This window comes from Salminus brasiliensis, chromosome 12 (assembly GCF_030463535.1).
Source record: "Salminus brasiliensis chromosome 12, fSalBra1.hap2, whole genome shotgun sequence".
Lineage (NCBI taxonomy): Eukaryota > Metazoa > Chordata > Actinopteri > Characiformes > Bryconidae > Salminus > Salminus brasiliensis.
Genome location: NC_132889.1, coordinates 24,470,419 through 24,485,860, shown reverse-complemented (window position 1 = coordinate 24,485,860; position 15,442 = coordinate 24,470,419). Strand labels below are relative to the sequence as shown.

Below are 15,442 nucleotides of genomic sequence, written 5' to 3'. Positions count from 1 at the left end.
AGGAGCCATTTCTGTAAATGACATATATGATTGTGCTTCTGAGACGCTCCAGTAGTCAGACTGTGAAGCAACGCAGGGAAGATGAACGTTCGCTTGGGTCCTGGGAAGCTCCCGCGGTTTCTCAGTAAGTTCAGGGGTGGCTGATTGAGAGGATACAGCAAGGTGACCAGGGTCAGTATGTCATGTCAAGCTTTTTCACAGACACGCTGACCTGTTTGCTTGTGACTGATCTATTGCTTTCGCAGCATGTGACAGCTCTGCAAGCTGTTGGGAGGGGGGGGGGGTAATCATATATTTACATGAGAACTCTCTACAAGTCAGTTGCCTGTTCCCAGCTAAAAAAAAATCCTTTGATCAGTCGGAATTGATCAGTTTTTTTGTTTGCAGATTTTCTACAAGTCTTTCAGGATCCAGCTGGAGACATTCATTAATTGCTTTGATGGTTTTTAAAGCTGGACGAAAGGACCATCAAACAACGTTGCACAGTGTACTGATTAGAAAGGTTAACTTATAGGTCAGTGAATTTGAATAAAGCTTTTTTTATCTGTACTGTTTAGATATTGGCAATGCCAACCAATACTGTCAGGAAAAAAGGTAGCAATTGCCTTAAAATTCAGCAATGTGACATTAAGATCAAGCTAAATGTGTACTTTATATGTATTATGGTGTCTTGGTCGCCATGTTTGAAGGCAGTGAGTATTTTTAATTATATTTCATTATTATATATGTCTGTATGTCACACCTCTTGCATGGATTGTGTTAAACTCACAATTCTGAGCAATTTGCCTTGTTTTCCTTGCCTTGAATAATGCGTCTAGAATTTCATCTAAAGTGTTAATAGATGCAGATCACTGATGTCCAATGAAAATCATGTATCTCCATTTTTGTCTCCTTTTTAAGCTTTCTCCATGGTTTGAACCCTGTAGCTGCTCTGTACACTGTTTAAATAATTCTGGATGAATAGACCAATAGAAATGCTCTGAATGAGTTATTAATAAACGCTTATTTATATTGACTTCCATTCAAAGTAAGGAAAATGTTTGCCTTCTCCTGTAAAGCCCCCATTTTGGAGATACATGTTGTTCATTGAACAGCGGCAATATTCTTCCTCATGCTCCAATGAACCTGAATCTTTTAATTTTTGTCCAATCCAAGTCCAGATGAGAGCATCTAGTAAATGTAAAGGTAATGTAGTGTAGATGAAATCGGACGCTTTGTGCTGCTATTAATAGTTCTTTTGTTGTGAGACTCTGTAGTCTACAATCAATCAGCCACAGTGCTTAGGCCTTTTTCTCTGGGTGTTTGAGAGAGAATCGGCTGTAGGCACAGGGGAGGTGGTGGGTTGTCTGGAAGGAGAGCTGAGAACAATAGATATGTTGCAGCATTTTGCGTCACACCTGAGTCATGCAGTCGATCAGTTCAATGTGCTGCTACCTCCGTCTGATCTGCAGGGAGGCACGGAGCGAGAAAAAAAGGGCTGAGGAGTAAAAGCACAGTGCGAGAAAGGCAGATCTGTAGTGTTTCCTGGTTTAGGGCTTTTTGCAGTGAGCGAGCATTTCAACTGAACATAGAATGCAACATTACACAGCTGGGTGAAAAGAACATGTGGGGCATACTTTTATTACATATGTGTTATCACACACACACACACACACACACATATATATATGTTATATATAAAGATATATAGATAGATGGAGCTTACTGATCTGCCTCCCTGAAGATCAGACCACAGCAGCAGTTAATTGAACTGATCGACTGCATGACGCACAATGTGTGTGCGTATATGAATTTATATGTATATACACACACAGACACACATTTGATTAGTGTCACATCTGAAACATGCAGTATATGTGTTATTTTGTGCAATTGCATAAATGCATCTATAATATGTAGCTGGTAGAAAGAACAGATCATTTGGTATAATGTATGGTGCATATTTGTATTAGTATGTGGGCTATTACACACATACACACAAACCTTTACAGGAGAATGAAAAAAAAAAATTAACTTTCAGTTTAAAAAAATCAGTGTGCAAAGATTTTATTTATATTAAGTATTTCAAGAGTATTTCTATTGGTGCTTTCCTCGTGACAATTTAAAGCGTATGAACATATGAAGACCAACAGCCAGAACACATTATGTCGAACAGTGAAAAATGGTTGCGTGACAGCAGCAAAATGGAAAATATATAATATCATTACATGTGGGTTATTGCATATGTTTAAAACATACTGGGCATACATAAGTATTACATATAGTTACTTGCATATTGTTGCTGTCACACAAAAAGGTTAGTATCTCCATTTCGTTTTTAATTTTTCAACATAATTTTAATCTGGTGGTTGTTTTTTTTATATTACTTCAGAATTGGGTGGGCCAATAGAAATACTCCAAAATGACTTGGAATAAAAGCTTTTTACATTGAATTCCATTGAAGGTTGAGAAGGTTTTTTTATTACTCTGTAAGATACTCAGTTTATTTGTGTGTGACCGCAATTATTTACATGGGGCATATGTATATACACATGTCCTGACAAGGTTTAAGGGTGTGTGTGTAAAAAATGTGTGTGCACATGTCAAAGTGCCATCGTTCTTCCCCACTCATTGCCTCCACTTCCTGAGAATCGGAAAATCCTTCGGAATCCATAAATTATGCTTGATTATCAGTTCTCTCTGTCTACCCACAGGAGTGGAAATCTAGCTACCGGAACCTGATGTCAAAGGACTGCTGACAGAAGGTGTTCGTCATGGGAAAGAAATGCACTCGCACGTACACACGTGCAGAGCCAACCAAAACAACACCACCCCGTTCCTCGCTGAGATACTGGAGGCATTCGTCCTGGGACAGAGCTGTGAGTCTGCTCCCTTCATCAGTCACACACTGATTTACGTGAGACTGCGGACCCCCAGATCCCCCGAGCAGCTTTAGATCCTGGAAATTCACTTCTGTACGGACACAATTGATAGCTACAGAGTACTAGTCTGACACGAAAACGCTTTCCTGTTATTTGTCTTTTTTTGTTGTTGTTGTTACATTTTTTTTTTTTTCTTCATTCCACGTTCTTTAGTGTCTGGTCTCTGTTTCTCAGAGCCGGTGTTCTATAGACTGCCTTATTGATTTACCATTAAGTTCAATGGGAGGAAAAAATCCATAATCTTCCTCTTAAATAACCATCAGCCGCTGGCATGTGCGATACATTGGGATGGAATTATGCCATAAACATTAGACGCTCAGTGTAACACATGACAGGTTACCTAATGTGATTTTTAAATTTTTTTTTTCCTTTAGCATTTTGCAAAAATAACACTCTATTCAGCTCCGTTCCACTTCATCAGAGATCATGTCAGTGCAAACATAAAGCTTCTCCTTTGACGCAAGGAGCTTTAGTCAATATCTGGTGCTTCATATGAAATGCTTTGCTTATTCTTTTTATGTATGAATGTGCGTCTATGGGAAAGAATACAGATGCCTGAGAGGCAGGCTGCAAGTACGAAGGAATGGATGTCTAGGAATTGTGTGCTACTATACAATCCATAGAAATTCAGACAAAAATGTATTACTAATATATGAAGCGGTGCCATAAAAGAACCGCGTTTGGTTCCACAAAGCAACATTAAAAAAAGATCCTCTGCCAATTTTTTCCAGGAGTTTTTTCCTAGAACCATACAACCAAGGCAAGAACCAGCTGGGGCATATATCCTTTTACTGTGTCACTGAGGACAGGTTCTTTTTGTGCACAGACATAAAAGAAAGCTTAGGTTTCTGAATCTCAATGTGATTTCCAGTTTCGTGTTCTACTAATTTGGCTAATTTGAGGGTTAATGGCTAGTGTAAAAGCTCTGCCCTGGTAGATGTCCTACGTGTGGAGTTGTGCCCCCATGCTTAAGTCTGACACATGGCTAATTCTCTGTAACCAGTTTTGATACTTGCTGACAAATCGGTACCAAAAGCATGCCGTCAGCTAATGCGGCCTAAATGTGTCGCAGCATGCATGGCAGGTACTTCAAGAGATGAGTGACAGGATTTAGTACCAGCTAACGGCCCACGAATGCCTGCTGTCCATACGGCCTGCGCATTTCACGTTGTATGAATGAACCGCTGTTGTTCCTGTGCCCCCATGATGTGTGTATTGGTGTGGGTATCCAGTGGGGAGGCGCAGCTTGAAAAGACGGAGATTGCCTTCTGATCTCTAAATACAGCAGATCACTGGTTTCAAGTGATTGTTTTCCATTTGTGGGGGAAAAAAACAACAGCATGCATTCTGTTCCTGCTCCTTTACTTCCAACTTAATACCAATCCCCAGTCGTCAGTGTACTTTCATCTAAAATAAGACACCCCGTATTATCTTTTAAATCTCTGTTTGAAGCACACAGTGCTTGCCAGCCAATGGTAGCGCACATATTCCCCAGAAGCAGCGGGGTGGATTCCGGCGCTCCTGAATTTCCATATAGATAGACCGACACATTAAAGTTGTCTGCCCGCATTTGCGGTGTCCTCCTTTCCCTCCTGTTAGTCACTGATTGAGAGGTGCTCCCTTCGTCTGTATCATCCTGCCCGCCCGTCCGACCTCCCAGGCCCGCTTCATCCACCGCCTGCTTTATTGTTTGTGAATTGGAGGGTAACCTCGGTTGAATGGACCAAAACTGTGCTAGCCTGCAGCTCAAGGTTGCGCTATGAATCCGCTTGTTTGGCAGCAAGGAGCTGGTAGTCTGTTGTCACGTCTGGGCAAAGGAGGGAGGGTGGGTGGGCCCTCCCATGCTCTGCTGATGGGCAAGTGTGAATTAAAATGCAATTAAAACAGGCAAATAAGCTCTCCCCAGAGATGCCATTGAGGAGGGGAAAAGACAAGAGATTGCGGAGGGGCTTGTGCCACTCTCGATTTGCATGACATTGGAGTCAGCAGTTGAAGAGCGGAAGGAAAATAAAAAAAATAAAACGCACACAGCGCGCAGGAGAGATGCCTTCAATGCGGATCTTGTGCAATTCTTGGAATCTGCGCCATTGAAAGGTGGACGATGTTTTTGTTTCACCATTCAAAGGCCTCAGTGTCCCGACGCAAGCACAACACCATTGTTCCCTCCGCTCTGCTTTTGTCAGAGTCCTGAGCGCAGCGGTGCTGCTATTTCAACACACAGGGAAAATGAAATGGCCGGGAAAGTGCCCGAGCCAGTGCTCGATATTGTATTGATGGGTTCTCTGCTGCAATCCTGAAGGATCCCACTGCACCCCGGGGAGCTGCACTGTCTGTGGCAGGCCCCCCTCCCCCTTGCTCAACTATCCCCCAACCCCCCTCCCCTGCTCTAGGGAAGGGTGGGTTGGAGGGATGGAAGGGGAGGGGAGGGGAGTGCAGGGGGGTAGCAGAGCAGCATGTGGTGGTACTGGAGGGTCCTCTCCTCTGAGCAGCCACTCTCACCAGCTTGATAATGACATTGACAGTGAGAGAAGCTGGTTTAATTGCGCCGAAATACTGTAGTTGATTGAAGCTGCACAGATTATACCAACCAGAGTGAAAGCTCATTAACTACAGCCAGTGGTTAAAAGACATGGGGAGGACTCACACTGCATTGACTCTTTAACTGGGGAGGTTATAGCAAAAATGAATCCTTTGGGGGGGGAAAGAGATGTTTATAATTGTCATCATTTTTCTGAGGATTGTGAAAGCAAGATACTGGGTGATTACACCACAGAGCATGATGACAAACCTCACTCCGCATTAAGATTCTAGCTTCTTGGGGTTAAAGCTGAGATGATGACATTTAAAAGATGAATCTGTTGAAAAAATGATGTCAATTTTCTTGGTTTTCATCAGTTCAGGTTCATAAATGGCCTCCACCAAGCAAGTTCCTACGACCATATATCTGGAATAATTACAGAGGCTAGATAACAAAGCTAATGGAGTAACTCTTAAAAAAAACACAGCTTCTTTCACATCATGTGCAGTTTTGATCAGTCTGTTAGGTGACTGGGACATAATGACCTCCCACCATGCCGAGTTAGAATCGCTGCAGGCCCCTCTTAACATTTTCTCCTAATACCCCTCCAGCTCTCAACCAATCCTCTTCTTTATCCCTTTATGGTAGGATAAATGTGACGCTTGGCTGGGCAATGGAAGCCTCACTCTCTCCCTCTCTCTTTCTCTCTCGCGCTTTCTTTCTTTGGCACTTTGGTGCCAGGCACTCAATGAGCGGAGTCCTGTTTTGTGTGAAAGAGCCTGTGAGAGTCCATACTTGGAGACGCTGTGCAAAGGTTACAGTTTAAGATCTCCTTGAGTGCTCCCTTACCCGAGGTCAGACAAAGTCTGCTGCCAATTGGAGAGGTGGGGGGGGGGGGGGGGGGGGTTACAATCTTGCAGATTCCCTTGCAGTAGTTAAGGATAGGGTTGAAGTAGAAGCGGAAGGGGTGGCGGACTGATACCAGCACAAAAGCCTATTTGTACCAGGAGCAGATAATCATGGTCAACGCAGGTTTGCCCCATGAACAACTGCCTTGGTGCTGTTGGAGGTCCTCCAAAGAAGGGATTTGGATCAGGGAGCATGGTTGGACATTGAGTCACGGACAGCTTTATTGAACCGGTAGATCAGGGGACTTGAAGACAGCATGGTTATTAAAATCCTGATTACTGTTTACAGTGAGCTCCTTATTAATCCGCTGCGCTGCCAGCGAGTGATGTCCTTGGCTGGGAAATGAATGGGACAGAGATATACACAGTGATTTTATGGGCAGGGTTTTGCTTCCCAAGGTCTCAGTGAGCCCGTATCAGTGATGGGAATGAGTAATGGTTTGCAGACCAGGATTCATTCCATCTCCTGATTCCCGAAAGAGCTGGCTACACTTGGGTTGGACCGAGAAAGGCAGAAGATAATAATAGGAGGCTTATGATCAATTTAGAAAACCTTTAAGAAGACCTGGGGAGCGAGCAGAAAATAAGGACGCGGTGCAGCCGCCCCGGCTTGTTGTAGGGGCTCTACCCTGGAGTGTCAAATTGGGAAGATTGGTCATGCAGGAAGACACCATGAAATGTGAGGGTTTGAGCACATTAATTCCTCAGCTTTAGCCCCTCAACACTGCACACTAAACCTTGAGCCAAGACATCAAGGTCAAAACAAAGGGAAGGTTTTGTTTGCCTTTCGGTTATTTTCCATTAAGCTACACTGTGTGTGTGTCTCTCTCTCTCTCTCTCTCTCTCTCTCTCTCTCTCTCTCTCTCTCTCTCTAAGCCCTGAAATATATTCCTGGTCCTATCGCAGCGTAGATAATGCATACATAGTTGGGTGGAAGCATTTTTCGCTCACTATTATCACACCACACGAAGTAGACGGTCTCCACAAACGACACGCTTCATTTAGGGGCTGAATGTGGAACGCTGGCAGTCCATCACTCGCTCAAACGAAGCACCGTCGTACATTCGTTTTTTTTCTCGTGCCGATTTTTCCCCCCTGCTCGCCTCAATGGCAGCAGGGCGTATGCACTTCTCAAGCAAACGCGAAAAAGGGGGAAATAATAAGACGGCGGGCCACTTCGTCTCGCTTGCGAGCCGTCCGCCATCACGAACTTGTGATTAATTCGCCATATTTCGCGTCCTGGGCGAGAAACCTGCTCTTTTTAACCGCCGGTAATGGTGATATTTTGCCAGGTCTTTTTCATGCCCATATAAGGAAGGGTAGCGCTATCGCGCGCTCGCCTTGCCATAGGCTGGCTGTTGCCGCCTCGAGCTCCGCGTTAACCCTTCAGCTGCTAAATTTCTTTCGTTGCCTGTCGTCGTGACACGAAATGAATTCATCGTTTCCAAAAACGGATGCAATGCATCGTGAACGGGCAGGACCGAGCGCAGTGCCAGGGTTCGAGATTCAGTGCAGCTGAGCTTCGGTCCTTGCTTTTTTTTTGCCCGGAGATTTCGTCTCTGCGTGGAAAAAGCCACACGTTTCTCTCCAACACTGTACTTTAATTGATCGTCGAGTGTCAAGTAAGCAGCCCTTGTGTGGTCTGACGGCGTTCAAATCGGATTTGGGAGACTCCGGAGGGAGTGGAGCCGTATAGCAAAGGAATTCTCTGACCTACATTTCTCTGGTACCAATAATGGGGGTTTGCCTTGCCAAAAAAAAAAAATCTGAAGTTTCAGAGGGTGAAGCATGGTTGCAGAATACACACTGCACACACAACTGGCGACCCCGCTCACTTCTATACAGCATGTGATGAAAGAGCAAATACAGGCACGTATTATGCCACAACTTCCACAAAAACAAAAACCCAATAAATAATAAAAATAGGTGAAAACTTGTTGCCATGAAGCCCAGCTTGCATCTGATGTTGCACAGCATGCCATTATAGGTCCTCATTGCTCATTGCATCCACTCGCTTATTGTGTCCGAGGCTATTAGATTAGATTACACTGTCTGTAAAGTGACCAGCAGAAATATGACTGCTGGGGTTTGGTCGGTCTGCAAGTGTGAGATATCGGCCAAGCTGTGGGTGTGGGACGACCACCTGAGTCACTTTTTCCCCACGTGGGTGGGCTCAGGTTAAGTTAATTTGTCTGTTAATTACTGATGCACATATTTCTGCTCTAGACCAGGCTGGAGGATGAGAAAGAGCTCTGGGATGATAGTAATAATAATATTAATAAATATGTGATAAATAATAACGCAAAAAGACAAAGACGTTGATTTGTCTGGTTTGCAAATCATGCTTGTATTTATAAAGGTGTGTGTGTGTGTGTTAGTGTGTGTGTGTGTGTGTGTGAGTGTTTTTGGAGATGGAGCTTGCATTGCAGCAGCGATAGAGGGTTTTTTCGCTCGCGCCTCTCTCTCTCTCCCTCTCTCTCCTGCACTCATGGGATTAGTTCAGCCCCCCCTGCCCTGCCCTCCCCTCCCCTCCCCGCGCTGACGTCACCAGCCTGCCTGGCTATGGCAGGAACTCTTTTCTGAGGCAGCAGCAGCGAGTGAGCTTCACTGCTTACCGCTAACGAGGACCGGAATACGAGCAAGGGTCAGAGGGAGGGAGAGAGAGAGAGAGAGAGGGAGAAGAGGGTGGGGAAACGAACGAGTCTTCGCCACGGCAGCTGCAAAACTCGCCCCCCAAAAAATCTGTATCGTCCCCCTTGGTTTTGAAACGCGTGAAATCGGCTCCTCGTTTCGCCCCTGAAACGCCTCGGAGGAGCGAGAATGGATCTACCTGCCGTTGGAGAGCACGTCTTCGCGGTGGAGGGCATCGAGAAGAAGCGCGTACGAAAGGTAAAGACACTGGCCGCGAAAAAGACGTGTGCAGTTCCAGCTGTATGTACATACGCGTGTGTGCTTGTGTGCCTGCACCTCACTGAACTCCACGCTAACGGTGCAGTGTGTCTCATTTCCAGGGCAGGATCGAGTATCTGGTGAAGTGGAGAGGGTGGTCCCCAAAGTAAGTGGTCGTTTCGTATCTGCACGGAGTGCAGGCAGCTCGGGTCATTTTTTGAAAATCTAGCAGCATGCAGTGAGTGTGTGTGTGTGTGTGTGTGTTGGAGCGGTTGGAGCTGTGAGCGCGCGCGCGCGCGTGTGTTTCAGATGGAGCCACGGATTCCATCACTAATTTATGCGAGTGAAAGGAGGGGGGCTTTCTGCCATGTTATCCGATTTTAATTATTTCTGCATAGCTGGCGGATCCACTTGAAAGTACAGTGCTGTTAAAATGGCCACCGCCGCCGTAGTGTGTGTGTTTTTTTTTTTTGGTCGACTGCACGGAATAGTGTTCAGACGAGAAGCTTGTTTTGCACAGCGTGCTAGAAATTACCCCCATGAGCAAGTTTTTATGTGCTTATTTCTGAACAAGCGAGCTAAATATGTCTGATATTATCATCGTGCTGGATGGTGTGTATGGTCGTGTTGTGGAAATAAAAAAAAATATATTTATCATTATTTATATTATTATTATTATAATTATTGCTTATCTTCATTTAATTTCTAACCGGCTTCTTCCCTCATTTTGCAGATATAACACATGGGAACCGGAGGAGAACATCCTCGACCCTCGTCTTCTTGTCGCTTTCCAAAACAGGTGAGGCTGAAGGCGAATAGCTGAACTTGAGCTAATGTCCATATATGGTGCTGGGAGGAGGGGCGCAGCTCACTCACTCACTCACTCACTCACTCACTCTCTCTCTCACTGCTTTTGCTCTTGCTGTGGAGCTGAAGATTGATTGCAGCCCCGTTGGCAAGGCCTAACGACTACAAAGCCTCTCTTGATGCTGGCCGTCCCCAGCACGCTCACATTGTTTATATACCAAACAGTCCACCGCTAATAGTATTCCAATACGAAATGGGTGGACGATGCAGCGCCTCTCTGACGCTTCAGAAGTAGAGTGAGAACGTGTTTTACTTGGCAGTAAAAACGTAGTCGGCTACTGCAACGTGAAATGGAATTGCACGGCCACTTATTTCACCACCCTTTCAACGTTTAAATCCCAACAGCAAACAGCTTTTTAACGGCCGAGGAGGTTTGACCCGGTGCCGTATTCACTCTTTTGCTCTGAGGATCCTTGGATTGGAAATTTGAAGAGATGGGAGAGGAGTCCCGATCTAGAGCATAATTACACAAGAGGACTTACCTCCCATCCAGTTATTCCCTCTATGTTGACTCATTTGAGGCCGGCTGATGCCCTAAATCATAGTGGGTTATTGCATGAGACGAGTACGCTACCAGAATTCTGGCACACATCTCAGATTTGTGCCTGAGCACTTAAGGGCAAATGAGCAACTGCCATGAATTTGCATAGTGGGAGGATGTTATGGCATTCAAATAATCTCACAATACTTCAACAATATGTAGGTATTTGTATTTTCTGACATTTAGCTTGTGTAATATGTTGAAATAATAAAAAACACACATTCTTGAACACTGATGTTAGGCAACATTTTACACCCTGCGCTGCAATAAATCCATTTAACCGGGACTGTTTTATATTTTGAGTATTTTGTGGATATCGGCGATACTTCTTTAACCCTGACCTGACCTCAGAAAAATGTATTGGACATGCTGTGATGTACTTTTTCCCCAATAATAATAATTTCCCTGGATATGGACACATTTTTTAGTAGCCTAGAGATCTTGGGGATTATTTGATAGAAAAGTGCTGGTGATTCAGATCACACTGAATTGTGATTTGAATGTTGCAACACAACCAGACACGCCTCTGTCAAAATCAGAGTGGCCTTTGTCTAAGTGTGTTCATTATAAGCAAATGGTTAAGCACAGAGACAGAGAGTTTGTTGTGGCATCGCTTGTTGTGAAGGAATGTAGGTTCATAACTGGGTCATTACATGTTATGATGATAAGGCAGAAGTGTTTTGTATGCAGCCTAGAGAGGATTGTAGGAATGTTAGGCCTTGAGCCTAGCTCGTTTATGTTTGGTATTTGTCTTGGTAATACGCAGTGGATGACTGAGCTTGGTACACTCACTGTTTTCCGTGTAATGTCAGCATGGGAGAAACCAAGCTTACTGGATCTGGCATCTGCCTGAATGTAAATTAACATTTACCTACGAAAATGATCCTAGAACTTGGTCTTCTAAGACAACGAGTTTCTTTTTGTTGTTGTGAAGAATAATAATTTGTTTTGTATTTTATGTGTTTGGTTTCAGAGAAAGACAAGAGCAGCAAATGGGATATCGCAAAAGAGGACCTAAACCCAAACACCTCCTCATCCAGGTAAACGCTATTGTTAGTTCTATTTTTGTTTTTTTGCACATTCACATTAAGATTTATTGCTGAGTAAGGCAGGTTTGCAGAGGTGCGTTCTTTATTTATTACCAAGATTTGTATTGCTGTCTGTGAAACAGTGCATTGTATTTTATAATGAATGGGTAATTCTGTATGCCGAAGGCTCCTCTCTGTCTGGGCCTTTTCTAATGTCCTGAGCTGCTGGAAGATAAATGATAGTGTCATGGATACATAATATATAACTACCGTTGCACAGCTAACACTTACAATGCACCTCTCAGAATAGTGAGTGTCAGAATATATAGATAAGGGTGGATGGATAACCTTTCTCAGCCCACCTCTTTGCCTAGCATTGTACCTGATTCAAAGACAGTTAATGGGTAAATTCGATGGTTCGATCCTTAGCCTGTTTTTGTTGTTGTTTTTTTGATTTTTGCTAACATTTACTCCTGATCTTTCAGCTACCTGCATTTGCACGGAGGTCCAGCATCCTCGCTGGTCTTCAGGAGACCTCACTGGATGACGAGAACCAGCTCAAAATGGATTGTCTTCAAATGCACCGTTCCCAACCTCAGCAATACCAGCTCAACAGCAAAAAACACCACCAGTACCAGCCCAACAGCAAGGAGATACCAGCAGAACCACACATCAATGGCAAGAAAAAACACTTCTACCAGCTAAACAGCAAAAAGCACCATCACTATCAGCCAGATCCCAAGATGTATGACCAGCAAACCACAAAACCCAAAGAGGTCAAAGGGCATGAACCCTCTATTAAAGGGTGGAACCTCCCTCCAGCCTTGCAACAGAAATGGGCACGTGACAAGGACACTGGCTGCTTAAATAAAGTGAAAGATCTTGCTGTAGAGCACAAACAGTTACCTGCTACTGCTAACAAAGAGCAGCAGGCACTGAAGACCAGCTCAAAGGAGCCTTCGCTTCCCAATGGCATCAGCAGCAAGATGAAAATAATCAGGAATAAAAACAAAAATGGTCGAATTGTCATTGTCATGAGCAAGTACATGGACAACGGGGTTCAGTCGTCCAAAGTGAAAAACGGGGATTCATCTGGAATGGAAAATTCACAACTAACTGAGGAGTCTATAAATGGTAATGTCATAACAGCAACACCAGGCCAAGAGAATCATGTTTCTAAAGACAATGGTATCAGCAGTGCCTCTGCTACCAGTTCGAATCTTCACAAAGTGCCTCATAAAAGGTTTGAGCTCTCGAGAGCAAAAACTGCTATCAACGTGGAACACAAGGGCATACAAAAAATGGATAAAATGGATTTATCAGATGATCAGCCTCTGCGACTGACCACTAAAGCCAGCTCTTCCCCTGCATCAAGCGAGACGGACTCTACCCGAGACCAGCCTGGTCATCGTAAACGGAATCTGTCAGAGCCTAACGAGGGTGGTAGCAATTGTAAGAGGTTCCTGAACTCCAGGAGTATCAGTGCTCCCAATCCCGTTTTCTCATCCCCTCAGAGGGAACCTATGGACCTTCATTGTTCTGGCCAAAACACAAACAGGAGCTACAGTTACGACTTTACCGATGCCATTCCTGAAGAGCCTATTGACTTGAGCTGTGGGAGGACTAGGCTACAAGCCGAACCTCCCGCAGAAACCCCCGTTACAGTGGAGGAGGACACCCCTCAGGCTTCAGAGAAATCGGAAGAACCAGTCAGCTATTTTAAGCCATTCGCCGGAAACATCATCATTACGGATGTCACCACAAATTGTCTAACTGTGACGTTTAAGGAGTATGTCTCAATTTGATTGCTGCTGCTGTACTGCTGAAACTTGCTTATGTCATGGATGTGTAGATATGTAATTATGAGCAGAGTTCTGTACATATGTATACATATAATTTTTCATGTATAGAAATGAATCAAATATTTTGTTCTTTGCTGTGTAGTTTTTAATTTTCACTTGGAAAATCGGAAGGCCTGTAAAGTGTGTACCATAGATTTGGGGATGTGAAGACATGAACTGCACCCGTTCGGGGTAAATCAATAGGAGAGAAGAGAGGAGCTGAGCTCAAGAGTTTACTAAAGCTTCACTGAAAAGCACTTATTTCTACCCAGATCTTGCACCCTTATTTGAAATGGCTGAAGATGAAGACGAGGAGGTGTTCCTCGTGTTAAAAACGCAAATTTAACCAACTCCTCTCTCTTGCTTCTTTATTTCAAGTGCATGGTTTACAATATTACATCTATCATGCAAACAAGTCGATTGTCGTTTAAGGCCGACCAGTCTGAACTCAGTTTAATGTCCTATGGTTTTCTGGGTGTTGAAGGTTGTGTTGCAGAGTTTTGCATATTTTAACATGAATGCCACAGATTTAGTCAGTAGTTTCCATTTTGTCATTTTCAAAGATGTTCTATAGTACCAGTCTGCAGGTTGTGTTAGCCTCCAAGGTCTTTGTTGTGCAATGGCGAAGAAGCCTCAGTCAAACTTGCCAGAGCTTGGTTGTTTGGTTATCTTTGCCTATCCATTAAATGTGTAAGCTGCACTTTTTCATCAGATACGATGCATAATCCTCAGAAATGAAGAACTTGTTTTACGCTGATTAACAGTAACAGGGTGGATTTGCCCTCTTATGCTATTGTGGTGATTTCCATGCTTATGAACACGTCATATACCATGACATGGTATCTCTGGAGTTTCTTGGCCTAGTCATAATGACATGTACATGAATAGTATACCTGAAGTTTTTCGGGTCTTTAATGTTACTTCATATGTAATTGTTTAGAAAGCTTATTGTCATCCTAGCCTTTTCTTTTAACCATTTGCTGGTTTGGCATGATGTGTTAATAGCGAGGGATGACCAGTCAATATATTTTAGACAATGCATAATCCTGTAGCACAGGCTACTGTACAACTGCTGCTAAATTGTTTTACTTAGTTACAATTCATTTGTTTCATGAAAAAATGCTGAATATAATATAGTCTACATTAGAGTCTAAATTTGCCTTAAAAGGACACAAGTTGGACGCTGGGGTGCTAAATGGTGTCAATATTGTACAGACATATTCTAGTGATGCAGTCTTGGCGCTGATGCAAGAAAGTATGCCTAGAAACATTTTTGAATGGGAGTACTGGTCCTGGCCTATAACAATCCCAGGTTTTATACACATCACAGATTTGAACAGATTGCTGAAAGCACAAATGAATAATCCCGTTTTTTTCCATCAGTGATTTTACAAAAGGCAAAGGCTGAAAGGTCAGTTCAGAGGGCAGTGTAGTCCACTGTAGTCTAGCTTTGTGCCTATATGTGCCTGGGTTCGAGAGGACCGTAGACTGAGCCTACTGCTCTCTGCATGTAAATCATAATAACTGTTGTTGATTTCAGAAATTGCCCCAAATACACTCCATACTGTTGAAGCTATTGGGAAAAAAAAAACTTAACACAACTCTTTATAAGGGCATAGAAATAAAGGATTAAGTTTCAGAGCTTGTGTTGGTCTTTTCTCTCTCTCTCTCTCTCTCTCTCTCTCTCTCTCTCTCTCTCTCTTTTTTTAAACAGGTGTGTTGGACATGTCAGGCCATTATTTATCTGTGACCATCTGGGCTGAATAATCCAAAACAAAAGACACACCTCATGAAATGGGTTGTTTTGTGGGCTGTAACCTCAGCCTTGTAGGAACTTTGATCTACTGCCGTGAACTATTCCTCACTTTTGCCTTTGACATTTTTAGGTTTTGTTCCACTGAACTTTTAAGTGCATCACATTTGGAAGAA

The 15,442-nt window shown here is 43.6% G+C and overlaps 1 protein-coding gene across 1 annotated transcript; it reads left to right on the top strand.

Annotated features, from left to right (window-relative positions):
- Positions 1-8,940: 8,940 nt before the first annotated feature.
- Positions 8,941-15,152, top strand: cbx4 (chromobox homolog 4 (Pc class homolog, Drosophila)). Its single transcript, XM_072693966.1, has 5 exons — positions 8,941-9,236; positions 9,359-9,402; positions 9,970-10,035; positions 11,618-11,684; positions 12,158-15,152. The coding sequence occupies exons 1-5, from the start codon at positions 9,168-9,170 to the stop codon at positions 13,475-13,477; spliced, it is 1,566 nt and encodes a 521-aa protein (XP_072550067.1). The 5' UTR covers positions 8,941-9,167; the 3' UTR covers positions 13,478-15,152.
- The last annotated feature ends 290 nt before the right edge of the window (positions 15,153-15,442 follow it).